Genomic DNA, 23145 nt, shown 5'->3' with positions numbered 1-23145 from the left:
ACTCTGGGAGCTTGTGTGTGTTAGCAGAGACTGAAGGAGAGGGAGGGGGGGGCTGCAGTAGGAGTCAGAATTTGTAGACACAGACACAGATGGAATAGTTTACCTCCTCTGGCCCAGACTTGACTTCCAATGTCTGACCTGTTGTAACCCACATTCTGTTCACAGTGCTCCTAGAGTGGCACAGACTTCCCACTGGTGTTTTTCTAGGACTGCTATGCTACTGCCTCTGTCCCTCCCTCCTTGCCATACCTGGCGGGGGCGTCACAGTGAGGTGTCTACGGCTCGGAGAGGCTCCCATCGCCAGCCAAGGCTTCTCTCAAATTCATTAGGGCCCCCACACACAGACGCACAGACAGGCTGTACTTCAAGGGGGCTTCTCGAGACTAATAGCAACTACAGATTTTGTTATTCTAAATCTCTCACACACAGACACTTTGCTCAAATTCAAACACATGGTATTCATTTCAAACCTCTACTCTGTGTAGTTAGACTTTGAGATCTTTGGTGAAAAACAGAATATGAGAGGAAAACACAGCGTCAGGGCTGATTTCCTGATGGCCAATCTGGTGGCTGCGGGTTGAAATCCCAACTTGACACACACACATGCATACAACTTGAACTTTAACACACATTTATCAAGATGAAGTTTATCATCCATGGATCTACTGTAGCATTTGAACATTTACAGTTGCACCGCTCCGGTTTTTCTAATGAATGGTCTCTTTTCTGACCTGTTAGGGTCCAGTGTGTGTGAAGTTATCAACATAAATAAAATGGACTAAAACTATGTACATCCAACAGAAGCTAATGAAAAGTACCTTCTTGTGCCAACCTGTCATGCTTGGACTTCACCATCCACACAACAGTGTGTTTGCCAAACCCTGTTTGAACTCTCCAGGAGCAATCAGGACTGTGGTGTGGCTCACATGCTCTTCTGTGCTGTGACTAATATTTGCTACAGCTAATGGTGTCTGTGATTTAGAGCTAATGTGAGACTGCTTACACAGGAGGTATTTTATTCTGACTCCAGTAATCTTCTGTACTGTTTGTCCAGGGGACACAGGCTTTTATACGCTTCAAATTCATCATGAAATATGGCAAAAATAATATAAACGCGTCTGAAATTACAATAATTGTAACACATGCTAGACACTAAGGAAGCAGCAACATCTGTGCCAATATTGCAGCAGCAGTATAAATAATCTGTGTAAGTTTAACTTGGTGCTACTTTATTTAAGATAATTTGGGATTTTTGTCATGACTCTCTACAAACAGGTTAGTCTTATTTTGGGGCCTTAAAGTGATGGTTGGGCTTTTTTTTCTGGCGCAGAAGCAAAGTAACACACTGCGGTGTACACGGCCAACAGCACTATGTATTTTAGAAGCCTAAAAAAGCAGTATCAGTTTTAAGTGTATGCTAAATTTAGAATATTTTTACCTCTTTACTTTTCTGTCAGACAGCCAATTCGTTTGGTACTACATTCTCTAAATTACAGAACTTACTTATCATATTCTTAACATGTCCATGTGCCGCTGACAGTGCATTAAGCTGTCTGTCAGAGGTAGAAAAAGCTGACTGACAGCAAGTGGAGAAAATATTCTACATATAGCACACACAAAAACTGAGACAGATTTTTTTAGATGGGCTTGTCTGAAATACCATATTTATAGCCACCCCTTCCATAATAATACTTCAATGCCAGTTCTCCTGTGTGTTTCTCCAAAATGGGGCTGTGATCTATCACAGGTAACACAGATAGAATAGAACTCTACTTCAAACAAAACAAACTGCTTTAAATGTTGACTGTTAAACAAAGCAGTGTTCATCAGTTATTCAGCTTTGTATGGCTTAGTACCAATGCACTAAAGAGGTCTATCAAATTAAACTAAAACTCCTTAAAATGTTAAAACTTTATTTCAATGATGTGGTAGAAAACACAAAGCAGCAGAGACTCAGGTCAAACTCCAAAAAAACAAAACCAAAAAGAAAAAAAAATGGTTCCTATATTTCCAACAATGTAGTTTGATTTGTCTTGTATTTTCCATCTGATACAAACGAGCTGATACACATTAATATCTCTGACATAAATCCAGCTTGTTATGCAGGCATACCATTTGAAATTTAAGTTAAAAATCCCAAGTGGAGATAATTCTGACATCAGAACTTTTATGAAAGGTTACTTTAAAAGGCTCCTTCAGAACCTCAAAACTTATCATAGAACAGTTTTTCACACTACGTAGTACTTCAGATGTTCATGAGCAAAAAACATCAGTTGCTGTAAGAGGTTTAAAAAAAACCCCAAAAAACTGGAACATTGAACTTGAATCTAATGAAACGGCGGCTGACTATCAATTAAGTGGAAAATGAATGGCTGCAAAAAAATATGTAAAGTGGAAAATTTGCACATATTTATGTTAAAAGTAATCCGGCTCACTGACCATCCTTTGTCATCATCCTCTGCCAACTCCTCCACATCTTCCTCTGGATCTTCAGTGATGGCTGAAGACAGCTTGGACTTGAAGCGATCAAGGAGAGCCAGTGTCTACAGAGCAAAAAGAAAAGACGTGTAGCACATGTGGTATTGTTACCAAGGACAGTCTGTCTGCCTGTTGAAACCATTTCAACATATAAAAAAAATAATAATAATAATGAAAAATGTACTGATTTCTTGTACCTGTTCTTCTCTGTTTGATCCTTTTTTACGCTTTTGTTTCCTGAGATCTTCATACTTCTTTCGTCCTTCCAGATACTCAGCCACAGCCTCACTGACTGGCTTTTTTTCATCTGGAGATACAGGACATTATATCAGGGTTCATCACTTGTATATGATCATTTTGTCTTTTAAAAAAAACTATGAATATATCAACAAATGCATGTATGACTCTACTACATGTTCCAAGAAAAGAGGTTCACATGTTCTCACTTGCTAGAGGAGATCAAAAATGGGCACAACATGACCAGAAAGTAAAGATAAAAGAAGGTAAAGCTTGTCCAGCTGGGACAGCTGCTGCCATACAGGATCTGAAACATGATAATCAGAGAGGTGAAAAGATGAGGCAACACAGAACATTCCTCACATCTCAGATTGACATGCTCTGCATGAATCCATACATCTGCCAACCTTCACGAAGATGTAGTGGACGAAAGCCGCAACCTTGTAACCCCTCACTTTATCTTTTTCAGAGGTGACCTACATTTTGGCTGCCACCTTATACCTAAAACTTATTTAAATGATTACTACCAGGAAAGGGAAGACCTCCTTAATCCCAAACAGACGAGTTATGTGTACCTCCTTCCCTCGTTTTGTTGGAAAAATTTACTGGTGCTGCTGAAATATCAGCAATGGATCATCATATTATAAACGCTGGTTTAGTTTAGAAAATGTTTACAAAGAGAAAAAAAATGTTCTTCTGAGAATTATGTCTAATAAAGGAAGACGAAGGCCTAAAATGGAAAACTGAACTGAAGTATACTGCAGCAGACTGATGCTTCAAATAAAGAGCGATGATCTGTGAGTTATTAAACACAGGCAGGAAGAATAAAGGCACAGAACTGACGGCAACACTGGCAATAATTTTCCACCAAACTGTCCTCCTGTGCAGTATGTGTGAAACAGCCTCTGGTTCTGAATGGAAGGAGAGACAATCAGCATGCTGACATTGGTGTCTCATGCAGTTAATGTGCTTCTGTAAATCTCCCAGCTCAGACGCACAGGCTGTGAAGTCACAGAGTGGCAGACAGTGAGCACAGTCTGCTGGCTGGTAGAGCGCTTTCTTTCCACAACAAAATGTGATGTCACACACATGGCGGGCCCCGGGACAGCGTCACCTCACCGGCTTGGCTGTGGCATGTCTGACTGGGTGCTCTGACACATTCAGCAGCACTAAATAAATGATGTAACAGAGAAAACACTGAAGGCCACCACTTGTCATTTAGTAAGAGCTGAAGAATGAGTTCCATTTAAAGTGTATTTATTTATACAAACTGCAACTTTTATCATGAGCAATGACACCTCAAAGGACTTCACTGTAAAAAGTGAAAAAAACAACCTACTAATAAATGAGAGGTTCTACAGCAGCTACAGGAAAGCCAGCAAAAGATGAGACACTAGGGTAAAAAACTATACCGAAACGCTACCATGGTAGTTGGTAAATCCACCTCAAATCACCAGATTTCAGATTCCCAACTGACCACCTCAGACAGCCTTCATACTTCCAATAAATAATGTTATCTAGAAAACACCATACACTGGCTCAAAATCACTTTTTTGCACAAACATTTCCCGACTTTTCAGCAAGCTATCACTTGACAAATATACAACTTTTCCAGAAGTTACAGATATCTTGTACATTAGAACTCTTGAAATTTGAAAAAAATAAATTTTCATATGTCAATCACAACACATTTTTACATTAAAATCAGCATCATGCCATGCTTTCAAAACCCCAATATCTCAAAAACTAACTAATTTTACACAGTGTTTACTACAACTAATTACATTATATTCTGCCTCTGGTGACTTTACATTCCCCCTCATATTCACAAACTGAGGTCAATCTGTCTCTTCAAACTCAAAGCAAGATAGTGCTAAAAATCTAAAATGCACAAACACAGATTTGGATATTAAATGTAGAAATGACGACTTAATTGTTCTTTTGGAAAAGATAAAAATGTTTTCAAATAGTCTGACTCCATTCCACTTGTCAAATTAATTTACATCATGATTATGAGTGAATATAACTTTAAGCATTGATATCGTAGAAAGTAACATATATGGTACCATATTGGTACAGTCAAAGAATATTACATATTTATTTACTTTTAATTTACATTTACAATTTATCAAATTAAAAGTTTCATTTTTAGCTTTAAAGTCTATTGTCGGCACATTACAGCAATAAGTCAGCAGAACTTTTTTCAGAAGTTATCTTGTGTCTACAGAAAATTAGCCCTTGAGTTGTGTTACTGAATAGCTCTTGAATAAAACTATGATTCGGTCTCTGAAATGGAGTTTTTGACTTAGAAGGACAATAATAGGTCAAAATAAAAAAAATCTACTCCCACCGAGATTATAGTTGATGTTCAGTGATCTGTAAGTATGTATTTGTTTGTATTTAAGTATTTATGACAGTTCAACAGTTGTCTGGTGTCTAATAAAATCAAAGATTTCAGACATGTGTAGTACGTTTTCAGTGTGCAACCCCTCTACTGGTTGACTTCTAGTTCGTCCAGTTTCACAGGATCTCCAGTATAAACAACTGCCAACACTATCCATGACAGAAGTCATCTCAGTTGCTGAAAGGTGTTTTTTTCTTCTGTTTTATATTTTGGGAAAAGAACGCTTCTGAGAAACGTAACTGAGCAACCAAAGACTTTCAGTCCCACGGGGTGTTTGGGTTAGCTATCATTTCCACCAAACTATGCAATTACTCTTGTTTCTCAAGGCTTTTACAGCAGTGAATACTCCAAATAGTGAGCCATCACTGGAATTTCCAAAAACAGCCCTGGAAATCTGAGTGGTACACTTCACTGGTGTCAACACGGAAGTGTGCTCTGCTGCTTGAGGGCTGAAGCTTTTTTCCTTTTGATTTATGAGACCAACAATTGATCTCCCTCCATCTCAACTCCCCCAGTCACCTCTCATGCTCGGCCTCCCCGGTGCAGCCTGTGACATGCTGGATGCTGACTGATGATGCCCTGAGGTCCTACATGAGGAACACACATCACCCTCTCCAGCTGTTGTCACTAACTACTATCTTTGAGTTTGATGGCCTTTCTAACTACATTCCTCCCCTCTCCTGTCACCTGGGCTCAAGAGGGCTACAAATCAAGCTGCCGTTGTTGCAGTAACCAAAGGCTGTTGTGGATGACAAAGGCCTCTTCTGTAGGAGAAGAGGTTGCCCTTCTCTGTTGTACACTTAAGTCAAGTCAAAAACCATGCTGTGAGGCAATGTTATTGCTCATTGTCAAAAACACATCAAAAAAGACTGTCAGTACGTGTGTCGGGGTCAACTATCCCTCAACACCAGGAGAACAGACTGTTAATGTGTGAAAATATTTCACTCTTTTAGGGTATTTATGTGTAGTATCCTGTGAAAATAACTAACCTGAGCTAAACTGTCAAAATAACATGCTAATCTCAATCACCGGTAATTGCTGTTTCGAATATCACTCTATTATTATAACATTTTTTCTAAGTCAACAGCATGACTGACAAGGCACCAGTGTAATAAAACACCCAGAGCACACAGGAATTACCTGTATAATAAAGAGTGTTGCCACATCATTTATGGTGGGTATTGAATGGACAGTGGTTTCTGAATGGCTCTCTTATTTTTGGCTGCCATGCCCAGCGGTCATGCCAAGAAAGAGAAAACCAGAGCGTAGAAACATGCTATAATTTATGTGATGACAACTGAAGGGATGTCTGTTGAGAAAATAATTCAAATGATGAAAAAACTGGTGATGGTGAATTCTGATGAGACAATTTGCTTTTCACTTCAATCAAATGTAATGTCCTGCACATGTCAGGCAGCCACTGGTGGAGAAGAATTAAAATACCATGACTATAGAGGAAGAAAACAGGAGAAATCTTCTCTCCCATCCATGTGGTGCCCTCTGTGTGTTTATTCTATGGTCTGAGACTAATTCAAGTCATTAATGTAGTGCATAAACTCCTGAATGAAGGTAAAGCTGGGAGAAGGTGTTGATCTTTCGGGTAATCTTAGGTGCACCACTCATCAACACAAACTCATTTAAAATAATGTGAAGCATTGCATCATGAAAACTCCAAAGGCTTTTCACAGATCTAAGGATTGCACCCAACTGCACCTCAAGCTTTATTTTTAAGCTTTTTAAATTTTTTGGATGCGTTTCCAAATTTTTGTAGATAAATATCAAAATAAATGGTCAAAATCATAGCTAAAATGCAACTTTTTTATTTAGAAATTGTTCAGTTTTCTTGTGGAAGGACTTCCAGACTCTATAATCATGCATGTGAGTCTTCCACAGAAAATGCTAGAACCCAAACAGCAGCTATGCCCTCTAAAAACCAAAGGAAAAACCTGTTAGAAGGACGTCACAGTGACAATAGCAGTGAATAATTATTAAGATCTTGTTAATGATTAAATCTCACCTTTGGATAATGAAATGACACCACTTGAATAATCCGTTTGAAACCATTCACAGGGAACTGCCCCTCTGCACCATTCAAAATTTCCACAAAGTTTTTTTTGGTTAATAAGTGGTTAATTCTCAACCTCTCAGATGTGATTAATTTCCGTTACCTTAAATGATAATTATTAACTATCTATAGGTTTTGGACTGTTGATTATTAGTCAACCACTCTGCAGATATTACATGGAATGATTATTTGACCATTTTACTGTCACTTTACTGACTAAATAATCAATTTTTCTAGAAAATAATCTGGAGTTTATGAAAACAATTTTTAGTTTCCCACACTATAATCGCTCATCTGCTGTGGTCACCATTAGTCCAACAGTCAGCTCTGGATTTGGTTGCTTGAGGTACTGAGTCAGACTGCTGCCAAATTCAGATCAGTTTAGCTCATAAAGTTGGAACAAGGTAAAGGTGGTGAAAAGCAGCCACTGCTTAATAAAGGTGCAGTTACTGTTGGTCACTATTGGTTTACTTAATGAATAAAAATGTATTTTCTTCAAATTCGCCTTTAAGAGCTGTACCATTTTTCAGCTTGTGAGGCCTGTGATTGAAATGAGACCAAAGGTCGACCTTCACTCAGAGGTCAGAGCAGAACCAGGGGAATGATTTAAGCTTTTCAGGAACGGCAGTGTCAATGTGAGCATTAATGCGTGTGCAGCTCTAACTGCTGCTGAGCTTCTCCAATGAGATAAAACAAACCCTCACCACAGTGTTCTTCTGTGGCTGAGCTGAGTTTCAAGATTTACGGCATTTGAGCAGACATCCGTCTCCCCTGCAGTAGCCATTGGCCCATGACATCTAAGAATTCCATCTAATGGAATTAACTTTTGCTTCCAACACAGAAATGTAATGAGGAACCTTTAAAAGAAAGTCTTGCCTTTGGCTGAGCTGCCAGAGAAGCACAAAACAAAGGGCCCTGGCACAGTTAAATACCTTGTAAGATAATGGAGGAGCTTAGGCTAGCTGCCCCCTGTATAACAATGCTGGGCTGTCTGTTAGTGCCTCAGTATGTGAGGACAGGACTGAATCTGTTTAGACAAGGTCTCTTTCTACTTAGGGTGTTTATAGAACCAGCTTAACTTCAGACAGATATCACTAAGAGCCGCATATTAACTCAGAGACACCAATGAAATATTAGTTAATCTTAGTATTAAAAGCTGGATAGAAATACAATGTGATGATTGTATTTTTTGCTCTTTCACCTAAAATCTTGAACCAATTAGACGCATGTCAACAGTGGGCTCAGTGTCTGTGTTTAAAAACATAAACCATCAGTGTTTGTGGAGACAAAAGCAATGTTTGAGCAACAAAAGCCCATCATGGCCTTCAGGAAATTTTGGCTGGTGGTGATCCCACAGTTAGGTTGGTCCCCACAGATCCCCTGTTAACTATTTTGTTTTGTTGCACAACAACCTCAAGCTAACCTCTGATCCTAAGTGGCTTTTGCAATCTTGAAAAAATGTGTTTCGGCATCAGAAACAATCCAAAGATTGACGGCATTATGACAAACTGCAGTGTGGTGAGGACCCGAGGAAAAATGGGGGCCGATTTATACAGACCAAAACTGCAAACTAACAAACACACACAATGTGTGCGATGTGCAACTGAGGCAGACACACAACGATTTTTACCCACACATTTTCTGAGAGCTTTAACACAAAAATGCAGACTTTGTGGGGGGGGGGAGAAAAATAGATGTCTGCAACTAATTGACAAAATCTGAGGGCTGCTTGTCTTAGTGTCCATTAGCAGAGAATGTGGCACAGACCACCCTCTTAGCGATACACACTTCTAGCTCTGAGGTGGACAAAAAAAAAAAGAGTTTCCTAGAAAGAACCTAGTAGTAGTGCGATACCTGTAAGAAGAGATAAATGATTAGCTGATCGGATTCTTGAGATGAGTCTTTGGATTCAGTGTCTAAAAATGTGAGGATTTACGTTTATATAACTATAGCCTGAAAATGTTTGATTTTTTGGACTGTTGGTCAGGCAAAACAAGACATATATGGGGCAAACAATGATAGAACAAGGGATTGGACAAATGTAAAATAAGTGATACGTCAGTAATGAAAGTAAGCATATGTTGTGCTTACCCTCCTTGGTTTCCTCTGTTGCAGGTTTTGAAGCTTCTTCTTTCCTTTGCTTTATGGCCAGTAGTTCCTTCTTCAACTGCCGTGCCTCTTTCCGTAATTCATCACTGTAAAGGCAAAGAATAGTTTTAGACTTTAAACTTAGAATATGTAACCATTAGAAGGGATTTCACCTGTAACAGAGATAAAAATCTCGACAACACTCAGTTTGGCTTCACTGATCCTGTCACATAAACATCTATTTTAACAAACTGAACATTACCAGTCTTGACAAACAACTGTTCTAAAACTCTTTTGTTTCTCAAATTTTAAACATTCACAGCCAAAAATATGAGCATAGAAAAACAAGCATAAAACACTGCTCAAAGTGTCAGAATAAGGAATGTACATTAAAGCTTGTGTTACCCCTATAAATCTGATGGAGCCTTAATCAAATAATTGTTTCCCTTCCAGGTTCTTGGAAAGTACTACATGGGGAGTTGAGGTTTAGCTGAAGTGAGAAATATGTTAATGTGTTTCTTGTTTAGAAATGAGTAATTGTCACTGTAGCAGTACAATGCACTCGTTAAAATATTTAGGAAAAGGGAAAGGAAGCTTTGAAAGGAAGCTGTATTTTGTAACCTTCATTATTGCGGTCACACTGTGGTGGTAACAGTGTCAATAAAAATGTTGTGTGTCTTCTATAAATCTGATTTGGTGCAGTAAAATACCAAAATATGTGCATGTCAGGGAAAATGAGAAGGAAACAGGCATTGCACATAATTTCTCAAACTATATATTTTATTTGATGCTTTTATAGGTTCAGTGTGTAATAATTATTGACATCTAGTGGTGAAGCTGCAGATTGCAACCAACTGAACAACCCCATCCCTTTCAGCTAAGGTGGCTGCAAAAATATGGAAGTCCTTTGTTCGCATCCAGTGTTTGTTTTGTCAGTTGTGAGCTTTTTAATTACGGGGATATTAACTGTGCTCTACACTAAGACAGATTAGGTGGTCATGCACATTTACCTCTGGATGCCATCTGTTATAAAATGAAAAAAAAAAGGAAAAGTCCATTCTGAGCTACGGCAAAACCATGATGAGGTTTATATCTACGGAGAGAGAGGGTTACTGTGTATAAACTGTTCATTATAAGGTAATAAAAACTCAGCAATTCTTATTTTGAGTGATTACGCAGAAATAAAAACCATAATTATGAATAGTATATTCACTTTTTTTTTTTTTTTTTTTACTTTGATCCTTCTAAATCTTTCATGCTAGACCTGTAAGTAGGAATGTTGACAAGCAACACCCTGGTCATGACCAACAAGTCTTAAAGTCTGGCAATTCTCATGACAAACTGAGAATGTTTCAAGAGATGAACAACCAATTATTGGACAAGTGGGACATAAATCAAGACTCAAGTCAAAAGAATTAGGTCAAAGTTAAGCCTGTTAAATAAAGTAACATCCAATAGGTGAAGTCACACAACAATCTCACAAATCAAGTCCTACACCCACTGTTTTGAGCCAAACACTGCGGAGTCCTGAAACAATATGAGTGATTTCCAAGTCAATGGAAGCAAATTTCTGATCAAGTTTCATGTAAATACCAACAAGTGCCAAATCATGTCCAAAGTAAAGACCCATGGGTTCCATTTCGTCCAGTGTGCTACTTTTGTGTTTGAAGCACTTAACAAGTTGCAGATCTCTGTGTTTAAGTTGTCCTTTTTGATTTCATCAGGTTAAAGGTGATTCTGACAACTTGAGTCAACAGAAGCTTAACTCAAATCCATGTCTCTGCAGATGCACACACACACACAGTACACACAGCTGAGCACTGTTCTCTGCATGAAAGCCATGTAATACCATTGAACACAGTGTGCAATACAGCACATTAAAATCTTCCAACACATAAAAATACACAGCTGACTAATATCATAAGTGGCACAGGCAGTAAAAGTGGCTTTTCCTCAAGTGGCAGTACATTAGGTGTTACGGGCACTGCTCATGTCCAGCCACCCCAATAAAACCTTTAACTGGATGACAGAGACAGGCCAAGGCACATCCTAATTTCCTCAACTTGAGGCGTCGTACCTTTTGGCAGGTGGCCCTCAGTCCAGCTCATGCAAGGCTCAATACTATGAAGTCTGAATTGGGGCCAGCCATGCTGATTATTGTTCCCTTTCACATGATTGAGACTACTGCCAGTTGCGGAGCAGATATGTTATGTTAGGAAACGATAATATTTTTGTACTGCCTGACAGCTCTGTTTTTGTCCTATTCTCTAGCAGAGCCACAAAGCACAGGTAAGCTGCACAGTCTGGGCTCCTGGCCTAGAAACATGTGAGGCATCTCCAGACCAAACAATGGCTGCCTTTGTTTCTTACATCTGCTTCTCTGAATTGACATTCATTTATATCCTTTTCTTTCTTTTATCTGGAACTTCCACTCTTCTGCTCGTAGCGTTCCAACGCTCATGTTACCTTTTGTTTAATTCTGTGACATCGTCTGCTGCATCAAACTGAGTGATATTTTAACTCTAAGTGCCTTAGCAAATATTAACAGCTGTGGCTGACTTGATGTCATGTCTTTTCCTTGTTAACATCTCTGCTGCTCCTGAGGATACACATGAGGAATCAGTCAGACATAAAGTTGTTTGCTGAAGGAAAAAAAAAGTCACATAGCTGGATCTAGACTCCGTTGCCAAACGCAGAACTGGTTGGCAGAGTCTGACTTGGCCTGTGTGAGGACGTCGCCTGTCCAGCTCTGACTTTATTTTTGTTTACCCCTGTAAATGGTAATAACAGCTTCACAAATAACCCAAAAAGGGGAATCCCCATAAAAGTATCTGTATGATATGTGGTTCTAAAAAAGAGCTATGACCATGTAAGTGTATACTTCTCCCCGCTCCTTTTTGGTTGTGAATCTGTCATTTGTTTGTGCATTGACAATTTGCTGAAATATTTACTGATTGTTATTTTTTATTCTTTTAAATGACACAAGATACACACTATGGATAGAATTGGTACAAAACTGCTCATACCCCTACTGTAATGAAACTAGAGGTACAAAGATTAATTGATTAGTTGATGACTGACTTAATCAACAACTTTTTTTGATCAATGATAACAAGAAAAAGACTCTTTTTCTGTACTCCATTGTTACAGTAAATTTAATGTCACTGGGATGTGGCCCAAACTAGACATTTGAGGACAACATTTAGGGCTTTGGGAAACTTTTTCACTATTTTCCACTATCATACAATTAATCAGGAATGTAATTAACAGATTGCTAATGTAAATAACTGTTTGTTACAGCTATAAATGAAACTAAACTAAGCTTTATAATCACAGTGATCACAGGAGGAATATAACACTGGCTAAATAGTAATCCCCGTGACAAATAATCAGAGTTTATTAACAAAAATTCTTTGATTTTGCTTTTTGGGACAACACAAAACAAATGTAAATTTTTTTTGTGATACCTACTACATTAAGTATTTTTAATTATATATTATGGAGAAAACACCTTAAAATCATATCAGTACATGCTAAAGTAAAAAAGCTCAAAACGCCTTGCCACAGTAGTCACAAATGAATACTTATTTGAAAACTGTACAGAAACATCTTAAAATTGTCTGAACTGACACAGCAGACTATCCCATAAATGACCTTTAAAAGAGCATCTATTACAGGACTATTGAATTACATTTTATTATATTGTTACACCATTCATGTATTGTTTGATGAGCTTTTCTTCAATACTTAACTATAAACAATCACCTTCTTCTCAGAACTCAGCTTTTACATGTGTATTTTACAGTAAGAAACAGTTTGGACTGAGCGATCGTCTTCTGCCTGCCTTGACATGCTGCCATTGGAAAACAAGAGACGTATCCACGGCAACAGCCAAACAATTGGCTCCACAGCCCCAGTGCCAATAAAGACAGTGAGAGGCCAGGGAGGACAGGAAAAGCCCCCAACAACACCTGTTCAGACACTCCTTGGGGCTCAGCAAATTCCTCAAAAGACCCTCACATCACAACACTACAAATTATTTGGTTTCCTCACTCCTGAAATCAAAAACTACACTCTGACGGCTACATTTTTGACTAGCTGAACTATACTCAGACTATCAGTTTTTCATTGTCAGCTCTGATCAAATCACACCTGCATGAAATAAAACTCATTGTAGTGTTTTAGCCATTAATCAAGTTGTTTTTGGAAAATCTTATAGGTAATTAATGATTAAAAAAAATCTGAAAGTCATCCCAAATACTGAACAAAAAAGCCTTTTCAAGTAAGGGTTGAATGATATGCTTAATATTACTTTCAAAACAGAAAACTGCACTGGAGTAACCCCCATCCAGAAGCAGGTGGAATAAGAAGAACTTGTGAAATTTAAAAAAAAAAAAAAAAAATTTACTAGTGAATAACAACACCTGAATGACTAAAGAATAACAAGGGTTTAAGAGAGTTTGACAAAGACACTACTTCTGATCACTAATAGAAATATCCATATTCGTCAGGCCAAAAGGAAAAAGTTGCCTCCTGGCCTTTGATGGAATAATTATACTGGATCCAGTGAGTGGCTTCTCATTTCTTAAATAACCACCAGTTTGATAGAGAGCATAAAGACTGGACTGTGTTTCAATGGAAAAAGGTCATGTGGTCTGATGAGCCCAGACTGACCCTGTTCCATAGTGATGAGTGCATCAGGGTGAGAAGAGAGGTGGATGAAATGATTACCCATCATGCCTAGTGCCTACAGTACAAGCCTATGGGGGCAGTTTTATGATCTGGGGTTGCTTCAGCTGGTCAGGTCTAAGCTCAGCAACATTATGTATCAAAAAAATGCAGGAAATAAATGTTATGACACTATATAAACGATTCGAAACGATGCAGTGGGGAATGTCAGTGTGGGACTTTTTTTGGCTAGAGTATGTTCTTTTAATTCATCTTTTTATTTTGTTTGTACTCTATCGTGTCCTGCTTGTCTTTAATGTGCTCCTTTTAATAACATATTTCTATAAACCCAAACCAGAGACTAGAAACATTTCTTCAGTTCAGTATTAAGTATTTTCAGTTCAGTTCATGGGTATAAAGGATGTCTTGGTAGACAATAAGGCCAATCAGAGACAGTAAATCCGCTAAGATGACAACACTAGTTGTCAAATAAACAAACTGAAATGGGCAAAGCTGAGTACATGAGGAACCTTTTTTCTGACTCCCCCTGCGGCCTGGGTACTTTTGGAGGCTGCCAGTTAGTGTCACTGGTTTTCAAAAAACCCCAGAGCGCTGTGGATGATTAACTTTTCATAAAGAAAGCATATGAAATGATTGGCAGTAGACCAAGAACTCTCTCATGATTCAGGACCTTGCATTTAATACTCGGGTGTCTGGCAGGAGTCTGAGGCTGACACAGGAATTCAAGAACTTTAAAATAGTGCAGTGATGACTGTATGGTTTCATCAAAAAAATTCGGTCGTTTTCCAAAATGTACAATCGGGCCTACTTTTGTGAATTTTTCTGTAGTCTCTACCTCCAGTCCTCAACTGACTGTAGAAATATTATTGATAAAGTTGAAAAAAAAGTGCTTTAGCCGCAGTGTGATTTCACAGAGCTGAACGTCTATTTAAATGTAAAACCAAACACCTCGGCCTCATTCAGACCGAGTACACCACAAGGATGGCAAGAGCAGCTTCTCCCTGCTACGGTGGACTTAAAGTACTCTAATGACTGAGCAAGTGATGTGGATGAATGTGCTAGAATAACAAGATGGCTGGGTGAACTCCCCTCAGGGGGCACTCCACGGCTTGGTCAAAAGCCAAGCAGAACTGTGAGCAGCAGAGGAGGAATCCAACCTCAACACAGGAATTTGCATGACTTTGCAGAGTGATCTGGACCAATCCAAAAACATTACCCACACGCTGGACACTGATGGTTCCCCTTTCAGCAGGGTTCATCTGCCTGACAACTGTTTACTGAATCCTCTAGCCTGCAGTTATTTACCTGTCAAATGTTGACATTGATCGTTGTCTAAGCAAAAACCCTCTGATTTTTGCTTTTAATTTATCTTTAAAAAAGTGTATCCCTCCACATCCCAGACATGCATATGCTGTCTGGAACGGTTTCCAACAAGCAAGTGCCCCATATGGGGCAGACATGCTACAGTGGGCCAGAGATGTGTAAACCTGCCAGTTCCAAAACATACACAATCCCGCTGCCAAGAACTGGATTATCTCAAGCAGTTTTCTGCACAAAAACAGAGCCGAATGCTTTCTTGATCTCTGTAACCTTTCCCTGAGAACGCATTGGGTTATGACCGCTGACAAAAGACAGGTGCAGCCAATTAATGCACACTGACACTTGGTGGAGATAATTAGAGTCTGATGTCTCATTTAAGTTACACTGGCCATGAGGATAAAAGAATGCTTTGGTAAAGTGCTGCACAAACAGTGTGCAAGTCAGAAAGAGAAACATGACCGTGGTGGCAGACGGCTAACCAGTTACAGCACAGGGAACAAAGGCTGGTGCTGAGTCTTTAGAGCGCTAGAATCTAATGGGGCATAATTAACACATGAGACTGGATGAACATTATATATTTTATCAGTTTTCAATTTGGATCTGATTATGTACTCATTATACATATTCATAAAAGAAACAAAGTCACTGATAACGAAATGAATTTATTTTGATGTGAGGCAGTAGAAGACAAGTCTGTTCAGTGATTATTTGGGTTTTTTTTTCCAGCTGAAACAATGATATTAGTTTTGTGTAAAACAAAAAGTTAATGTTAGTGTTAAATTCCCTGAAGGTCAATGTACATATTGGTTAGTTCAAGCTTCTCTCATGTGAAGACCTGCAGCCTCTCCATGTTTTCAGATGAGTTCATACACCCCTACAAGGGCTTGTCTGTCCAATCAAATTTCACAGCTATTTCAGATTGATTTGACATATTTTGAAATAAATAACAATTATTTGATTTGGTATTTAGCTTGTTATTACTAAAATGCTTCTTCTGGTTACTGTTTTTTAACATTTTATTGCAGTTGCATTTTTGCCTGATGTCAACCACATGCTGACTGTACTCACACTCCTACATTATGCTTATGCAAAGACACAAAGACATAACATCATCAAAATGATTCTCCGGGCTGGAAGCAGGCAGACTTACACAGATGTTGTTTTCACTTCTAATGTAGCTTGGTCTGTTTTTTATACACAGAAAATGAAAAAAACTTACTTTGTTTTCTGTTTTGAAGAAGCTTCTTAACCAAAGCTGAATCAGCTAATCAGCTTGACTGATGCTCAAGACTAAGATGTATTTTGACTCCTCTGTGACCTATGATTACCCACAACATCCTTCTCTGTGTATCCAGAGACGTTTACATCTTTCTTCAGTGTTAGACAGGATTATTTAGTTATTTATGTCATTTACCTGGTGTAGAAGGACATCATATTGTTGATGTGATAATCATGGTGCTAACAAGTACTTCTATTTACAACTCTATTAAGGTCAATCTACCTGTATTATTACATATAATTATAGCTCTACCTGTATTATGTATACAACAAATAAACGTATGTGGTAACAAGTGATATAAATAACAGGAAGTAGAGCTCTATCATTATCTTGTGCCTGCAGTGACGGAGGAGCGATTAGCAGAGACAGCAGAGGGAGCCCGGCCCTGCTGGCAGAAGCAGCTCCCACTGTGTCCCACAGCCATATGGAAGCGTTTTGCTTCCCCAGTCATGCCCCGTCGGGTTTAACAAAAGTGGCGACTACCGCATACGCTGCTTTTGGGACTTTATTCAGTGGTGTCTCTTATATGGTAAAGCCCCCAAAAAGGGCTACTTTAAACACAACAAAACCTGATTTGATCAAGAGTAACATAAAAGAAGTGTCAAACTGTGAGCACAAAAACCTAACCAGAATTACCAATAGCATCAAACATCACAAGTAGGCCAGACACAGTGAGTGTGGATCGGCTCTGTTTTGACAGACGGCAAAGTTTGCATTCATGTGATTGACTTTGGCAGATCTTTGAAAGTCAAAAATTGTCCTGCTCTGCATACAGTGCCGCATTATTTGGCAAATTGCTCATGAAATGTGAACAAGTCCAAGAATTTTGCAATCATGGAATACTGTAGTGGAATATCATCTGGCTGCTGGATAGCAGTGTAAGATAGTTTTGACCTGATGTAAAAAGCACTTTAGTTTCAGAACGACTCCTAATTTCAAGGTTGTCTCAGTCTTAAGTTTGAGAAGGAAGATAGAGTTAGTGTAGTAATATTCTCAAAGCTGAGGCTTCAGTACTGCAGACCACAAACCAGGCAGATATTCTTTACAACACACATCTAAGATAACACAGCATCTGAGTGTATGTTAATTTAGGAAAAACTTATACAGAAATTGTCATCTGTGAGGTAAGTGTCTGTCTTCAACATCTTGTCTTTGTTCCCAGGTGACTAGATATCAGTTGGTGTTCCTCCTTGCATACAGAGCAGCTGAAAGCCCAAAGCAAAGCAACAGTGGGAGAGCACAGCTCACCCTGCAACAATGCCCCCTTTGTCCCGGACCAACACTGTACCTACCAGCCTGCTCTTTGATTCCCTGCCAAGACAAACCACTGTGTTGGGTTACAGTTCTTGTAGCAAAACAATCTGCGCTTGTGTTTAATATACTACAGTCTGCCTGCATTGGGCTGGCTGTCAGTCAGGGGCACACAACTGACTGGGAGCCTGCTCCTTATCCCATTAGCACTAATGAGAGAAGGGCATGTTGATTATGTGTGTTGAGGGCTACCTGTTAAGAGGACACAGAGGAGAGATAACCGGCAGAGCAGCAGCATCAAAGAGAGATCAAAGATAAATCACTCAGGTCACTTTCGTACTAATGGTGTCCCCTTCCACTCTCACTTTCATTTCTCTCACATCATTGGCTCATACAGGCGTAGTGTTTGCTTCTACTTCAGCACAGTAAGTAATTTGCTTTGTGCGCCAACATTCCTGTTTCACAGCAAAAGTCTGCTGATGTTGGTCCAATAAGCTACAATTCTGATATGTATGTGTTTGCAAGTGTAAAAAGTGAGGGAATGTGTGAATCGGATGAATGACGAAGAGACTAGGTCTGTGTGGCATTCAAGACATATCGTATGGACTGTAATTATGAGCACTTGTGTGGGGATAACCGTAATTGTCAGCTTCCTCGTTGTAAATCCAAGTCAGAGATATCAGGATTTTATGACAATGACAATACTTCCCATTACAGAAATGACTGCAAAGCATAAAAAAAAGTGCACAGCCATAAATGGTGGCAGTGATATCTAAATATTAACACTAATAAGGAGTTCTTCACCATTTGTTTGGGTTCACTTATTAATGAAACACTCACATTTAGGACATTTACAGTGAATAATGAACTAGCAGTTGGACTAAAATGTAACACTTCTTTTTATTCTATCAACACTGTGTCAACACTGCATTGGGAATCCAGAGGAAAGGGAATTATTTAATGTATAACATAAAAATTGTACTGATGAGAAGCTCTGGGGCCTTGGTATGAAGCTGAACCACCGGGACATATTTTTGAGATGACAAAATATGTACATACAATATTCTCCATTTCAATTATAGCTGTGTGGTATAAATATTTAAAACATGTAAGATGAACATAGTTAAATTATGGCTATATTTTAAAGCTTGCCTCTTGGAAGATTATTGGATTTAAGTGTTATAAATTGTACAGTTTTGATTATTAAAAGATACCTGCGGTATACTTATTGTAACAGATCAAGCACACATCAACTTGCACATCAAACTATTTTGTTAAAGCTTTTCTAAGTAACAAATACAATTTGGCTTGGGGGGATTTACTATCACAGAGAAGCAGTGATTAATTCATATAATTATTGTTTTTGCTGTGTCTAGGCCTCAACAGCATCTGTGATTCATCTGCTCTGGATCTTTCCTTGTTATCTTAAAATTCACAAAACTCTCAATAAAAATGTTGGCCTTCTCTATGTGGATTTACATAATGTTGTCTTGGTCAAAAAAGCAAAGTTTGGATGGTTTATTCTCATGGGAAGATATGAATTAAAGGGGAGAGGACTACTTGTACTGTCTCCTGATCAAGTCACTGTATTATATAGATCAACAGCCCCCCCACCAGGTTCTTACACTATATTACAAGCACAGCTACAACTTTGTACAGGGGTGTCAAACTCATTTTATTCCAGGGGCCACATTCAGTGCAGTGTGATCTGAAGTGGGCTGGACCAGTAAAAAAACAATAACAGTGAAAAAAGTAGAATTATTTTATGAAAGTGTTTACATCTACAAAGTTTCCTTAAAACACGTGAAAAACATGAACCTGAAATGTCTTAAGAAAAATAAGTGCAGTTTTTACAACATTATAGCTCAGTTTATCACTTACACATGTGCATTCCAACTTACAGATCAGAGTGGATCTACAAATACACAAAACATTCAATAACAGGCAGAATACTGTTAAAATTACACCTACTTTTTTTTGTTGTTCATATTTGTTCAGGTTATTCAAATTCTGTGTGAAAGGATAGTTTGTTTTTAAGTAATTTTAAGTAAGTAATTTAAGGAAGTAATTTTTTTTACACTAAAATAAATAAAAAATGTTAGTGTTGCCATTATTTATATGTTATTATAATAGTATCTTACTGGTCTGATCCACTTTTGATCATATTTGTCTGAATGTGGAACCTCAACTAAAGATTTTAACATCATTGATTGTTAATATCTTCAGTGTAATTGTTGCATTTCACAAATTCATCCTGTGGGCCAGATTAGACCCTTAGGCAGGCCGGTTTTGGCCCACAGGCCATAAGTTTGACATCTATGATTTAGTACAACACCACTGAAGCTGTTAATGTTGAAACAGGTGATTTATGAAACAAACTGGTCATCTTTGGGATACAGATTTGTATTCTATAGTGAGTAGTCAGTAGGTTAAATGTAAGTAAAAGAGAGAAACTTGTAGCTTTACCTGCGGCTCGACTTCTTCCCTCGATCCTCCTCATTGGCCTCTGTTGTTTTGTCTGAGCCTTTTTCCTTTTTTAGCTTATTACTGATGAGCTCTCTCATCTTCTCTCTCTTATCCGAGTCATATTCTTCATCATCCACGTCAGGTTTAACATCATCATCATCACTGTCTGTCTGAAGGAGCGCATTTTCAATTAATAATGACAGAAGAGCTAAAAAAAAGCATGTTTGTACACACACATATACATATATATATATACACACACACACACACACACACACTTATTTATTTATTTATTTATATAAAACTTACTTCTCCACCTCCAGATGTTCCTTTCTTATTTTTCCTTGTGAAGTAAGAGACATATAGGCAAGATCAATGACTATTAATGTGGGAAACTGCTTAAATTACAACATAACAATTCATTAACTTTTAAACGTACTTATCAATTGCAGGCACAGAGCTCAGTCTGGGATCATCTTTCAGCAGGTCGTGGCTACTTTTGCTTTTTCCCTTTAGAGTCTGAAACAAGAAACAATGGTGACCGACTATATGCAACTCTTTTTTTTTCTTTTAAAGCAAAGCTGAAAACAATAACATATAGTAGTGGTATGTTTCCAGTCAATATTGGATATTTAGCACATGCTTTTTGATATTCACACTTGTCATCACAACCCCTGAGCAACAAACAATACGTTTTAATAAATATATAAACATATAAATATTATTTTCTTATTTATACCAAACAGGTTTCCTTTATTTTATGCAGATAAAACAATATAGTACAAAACATGTTCCTAAACAGCTGCTTCTTCTATAGTGGCTTAAAAATTATGTTGTTTAGACAGTTGTAGAGGTAAATCAACGCTGAATTCTTGAAGAAGAATCTAAATATTTTGGGAAACACAGAGCTTTCAGTACCTGGCTGACTTGATTCACCATCTCTTCCTCTTCTTCAGCTTCTTCTCCGAATGATAACAGACTGAAGTTCCTACACAGGCAACATATTGTTAACATAAAAGCAACAACTAGACAAATGAAAATAAAAATAAGTGGCCCACACAGTGCAAAACCCTATGACATTTAAAGTGATTTATAAAAACAAAATCGATCTGAGTGCTCACTTTGTGGCTTTTGACTGTGATTTCTTCCCTTCCTCTTTATCTTTTTCCTTTTTGCTTTTTTTTGTTTCTCGTGGTATTATGTCATCAAAAGGAGAATGTAGCACCTATTAAACACAGACAAAACAGACAATAAATCACAGACACTAGATGCAAAAAAAAAAACCAAACAAACATTGCTGGGATAAAGTCAATAAAGAAAAAGAAATAGTGAGTAATACCTCAGCAGATCTTATCTTGTGAGGATTCAAAGGTCTTTCATCGTTGTCACATTCAACCTCTGCCAGTCTGAGCAAATTATACACTGTGTCTCCGGTGACCTATTTGGGTGTATTAATAAAACAATGATTGTTCCTTTGTAAATAGCAAAACCATTTTCACATATATAAAGTGGAGTTAAATCCCAGTTCACACATACTGTCCAGTCTAATACCTTGCCGAATATGGTGTGCTTATTGTTGAGTTCATCTGCACGTCCCAAGGTGAAGAAGAACTGACTTCCATTGTCATGTGGTCCAGCATTTGCCATAGCAACCAAACCTCTCCGAATGAAGCGCAATCGTGAGTGAAATTCATCCTAACAGAAGATTTAAGACAGCATGCAGTCATTTTTAATAGTTTCATTGCTGAAATTATGTTGTGATCATATTCTTCTTGTGTATTTCATGAAGAATGTGCAAAATAGTAAGAAGAAAAGAACAACTCAGACCTTAAATGGCCGGCCATAAATGGACTCTCCACCTGTTCCTGTTCCTGTTGGATCTCCACCTTGAATGATGAAATCTGGCACCACTCGGTGGAATATTGTACCATCATAATAACCTTGAAGATTAAACATCATATAAAACAATCACATGGGTCTATTGTAACTGGAGCAGTATTAATGAGGACATATAAAGGTGGAACTAGTCTAGTATTACCTTCCATGCAAAGCTGCACAAAGTTCCTGCATGCTTTAGGAGTCTCCTTGGACCACAACTCAATGTCAATGTCACCTGCAGAGGTCTTGAGCAGGACCTGAGAAAACAAGTGAACTTCAAAATATAAATTATGCATTTTTTTTTTTTTTTTAGTTTGTTTTATATCCGTGTCATACTAAAAACACACGGGGGCATTTTCAAATTAAGTTATTCCTAAAAAGTACATTATTTCACTACAAAGGCTGAAAAAACTTAGCAGAGACTGGCATGAACATCGGTGAAATATTTCGTTGCTGAACTTTAACAATTTAAGGATGCGAGTCAATGGGCAACATAACTACAACGTGTCTTAACGGTGGATGACCTCAGTTTAGTACGCACGGAATTGATTTTGAGGTCAAAATATTGCTCATAAATAAATCGCATTACAGTTGAACGTTGGAAAAAGTCGCGCTTACCTTTCCATTTGTTGGTGGCTCCTGAATGTAAATATTACTCATTTTGTCTCAAAGGCTAGTTTTTCTGAATGCAAGCAAATGTAGTTCTTCTACTTGCTCTAAATAACAGACTCAGACAGTATGAAACAATAGATAATAGCAATGCGTGATATTTAATCTTCTTTTACAAGTGACAAATACTATATCTATCTCTACACAGCCATATTGATCGTACATGTGGGATTATTGTTTACTTCGGTCGAAGGGGGGGATTTTTACGTAAAATACTATTTATATTTTTGTTGCTGTAATATTATTATTGAAAAAAAGACTTCAGTAGTATTTTTGTTATATATAAATTACACATTTTCTCAAAAAGTGTACACGTAGGTG

General features: G+C 38.0%; 1 protein-coding gene across 1 annotated transcript in view; it reads right to left on the bottom strand.

Annotated features, from left to right (window-relative positions):
- The window catches only part of cwc27 (CWC27 spliceosome associated cyclophilin), a 28847-nt gene extending 5847 nt beyond the window's left edge, over positions 1-23000 (bottom strand). Inside the window, exons 1-13 of the mRNA XM_030149899.1 lie at positions 22774-23000; positions 22316-22412; positions 22105-22217; positions 21829-21972; positions 21617-21715; positions 21399-21502; positions 21196-21265; positions 20717-20796; positions 20587-20620; positions 20278-20447; positions 9276-9379; positions 2676-2785; positions 2440-2543 (exon numbers count right to left, since the gene is read on the bottom strand). Coding sequence (XP_030005759.1) covers positions 2440-2543; positions 2676-2785; positions 9276-9379; positions 20278-20447; positions 20587-20620; positions 20717-20796; positions 21196-21265; positions 21399-21502; positions 21617-21715; positions 21829-21972; positions 22105-22217; positions 22316-22412; positions 22774-22815 — 1271 coding nt within the window. The 5' untranslated portion in view covers positions 22816-23000. The remainder of the gene's footprint in view (positions 1-2439; positions 2544-2675; positions 2786-9275; positions 9380-20277; positions 20448-20586; positions 20621-20716; positions 20797-21195; positions 21266-21398; positions 21503-21616; positions 21716-21828; positions 21973-22104; positions 22218-22315; positions 22413-22773) is intronic.
- Between the last annotated feature and the right edge of the window lie 145 nt (positions 23001-23145).

This window comes from Sphaeramia orbicularis, chromosome 12, assembly GCF_902148855.1.
Source record: "Sphaeramia orbicularis chromosome 12, fSphaOr1.1, whole genome shotgun sequence".
Lineage (NCBI taxonomy): Eukaryota > Metazoa > Chordata > Actinopteri > Kurtiformes > Apogonidae > Sphaeramia > Sphaeramia orbicularis.
Note: the sequence above shows the minus strand (reverse complement) of the source record. Positions and strands in the feature narration are given on the sequence as shown.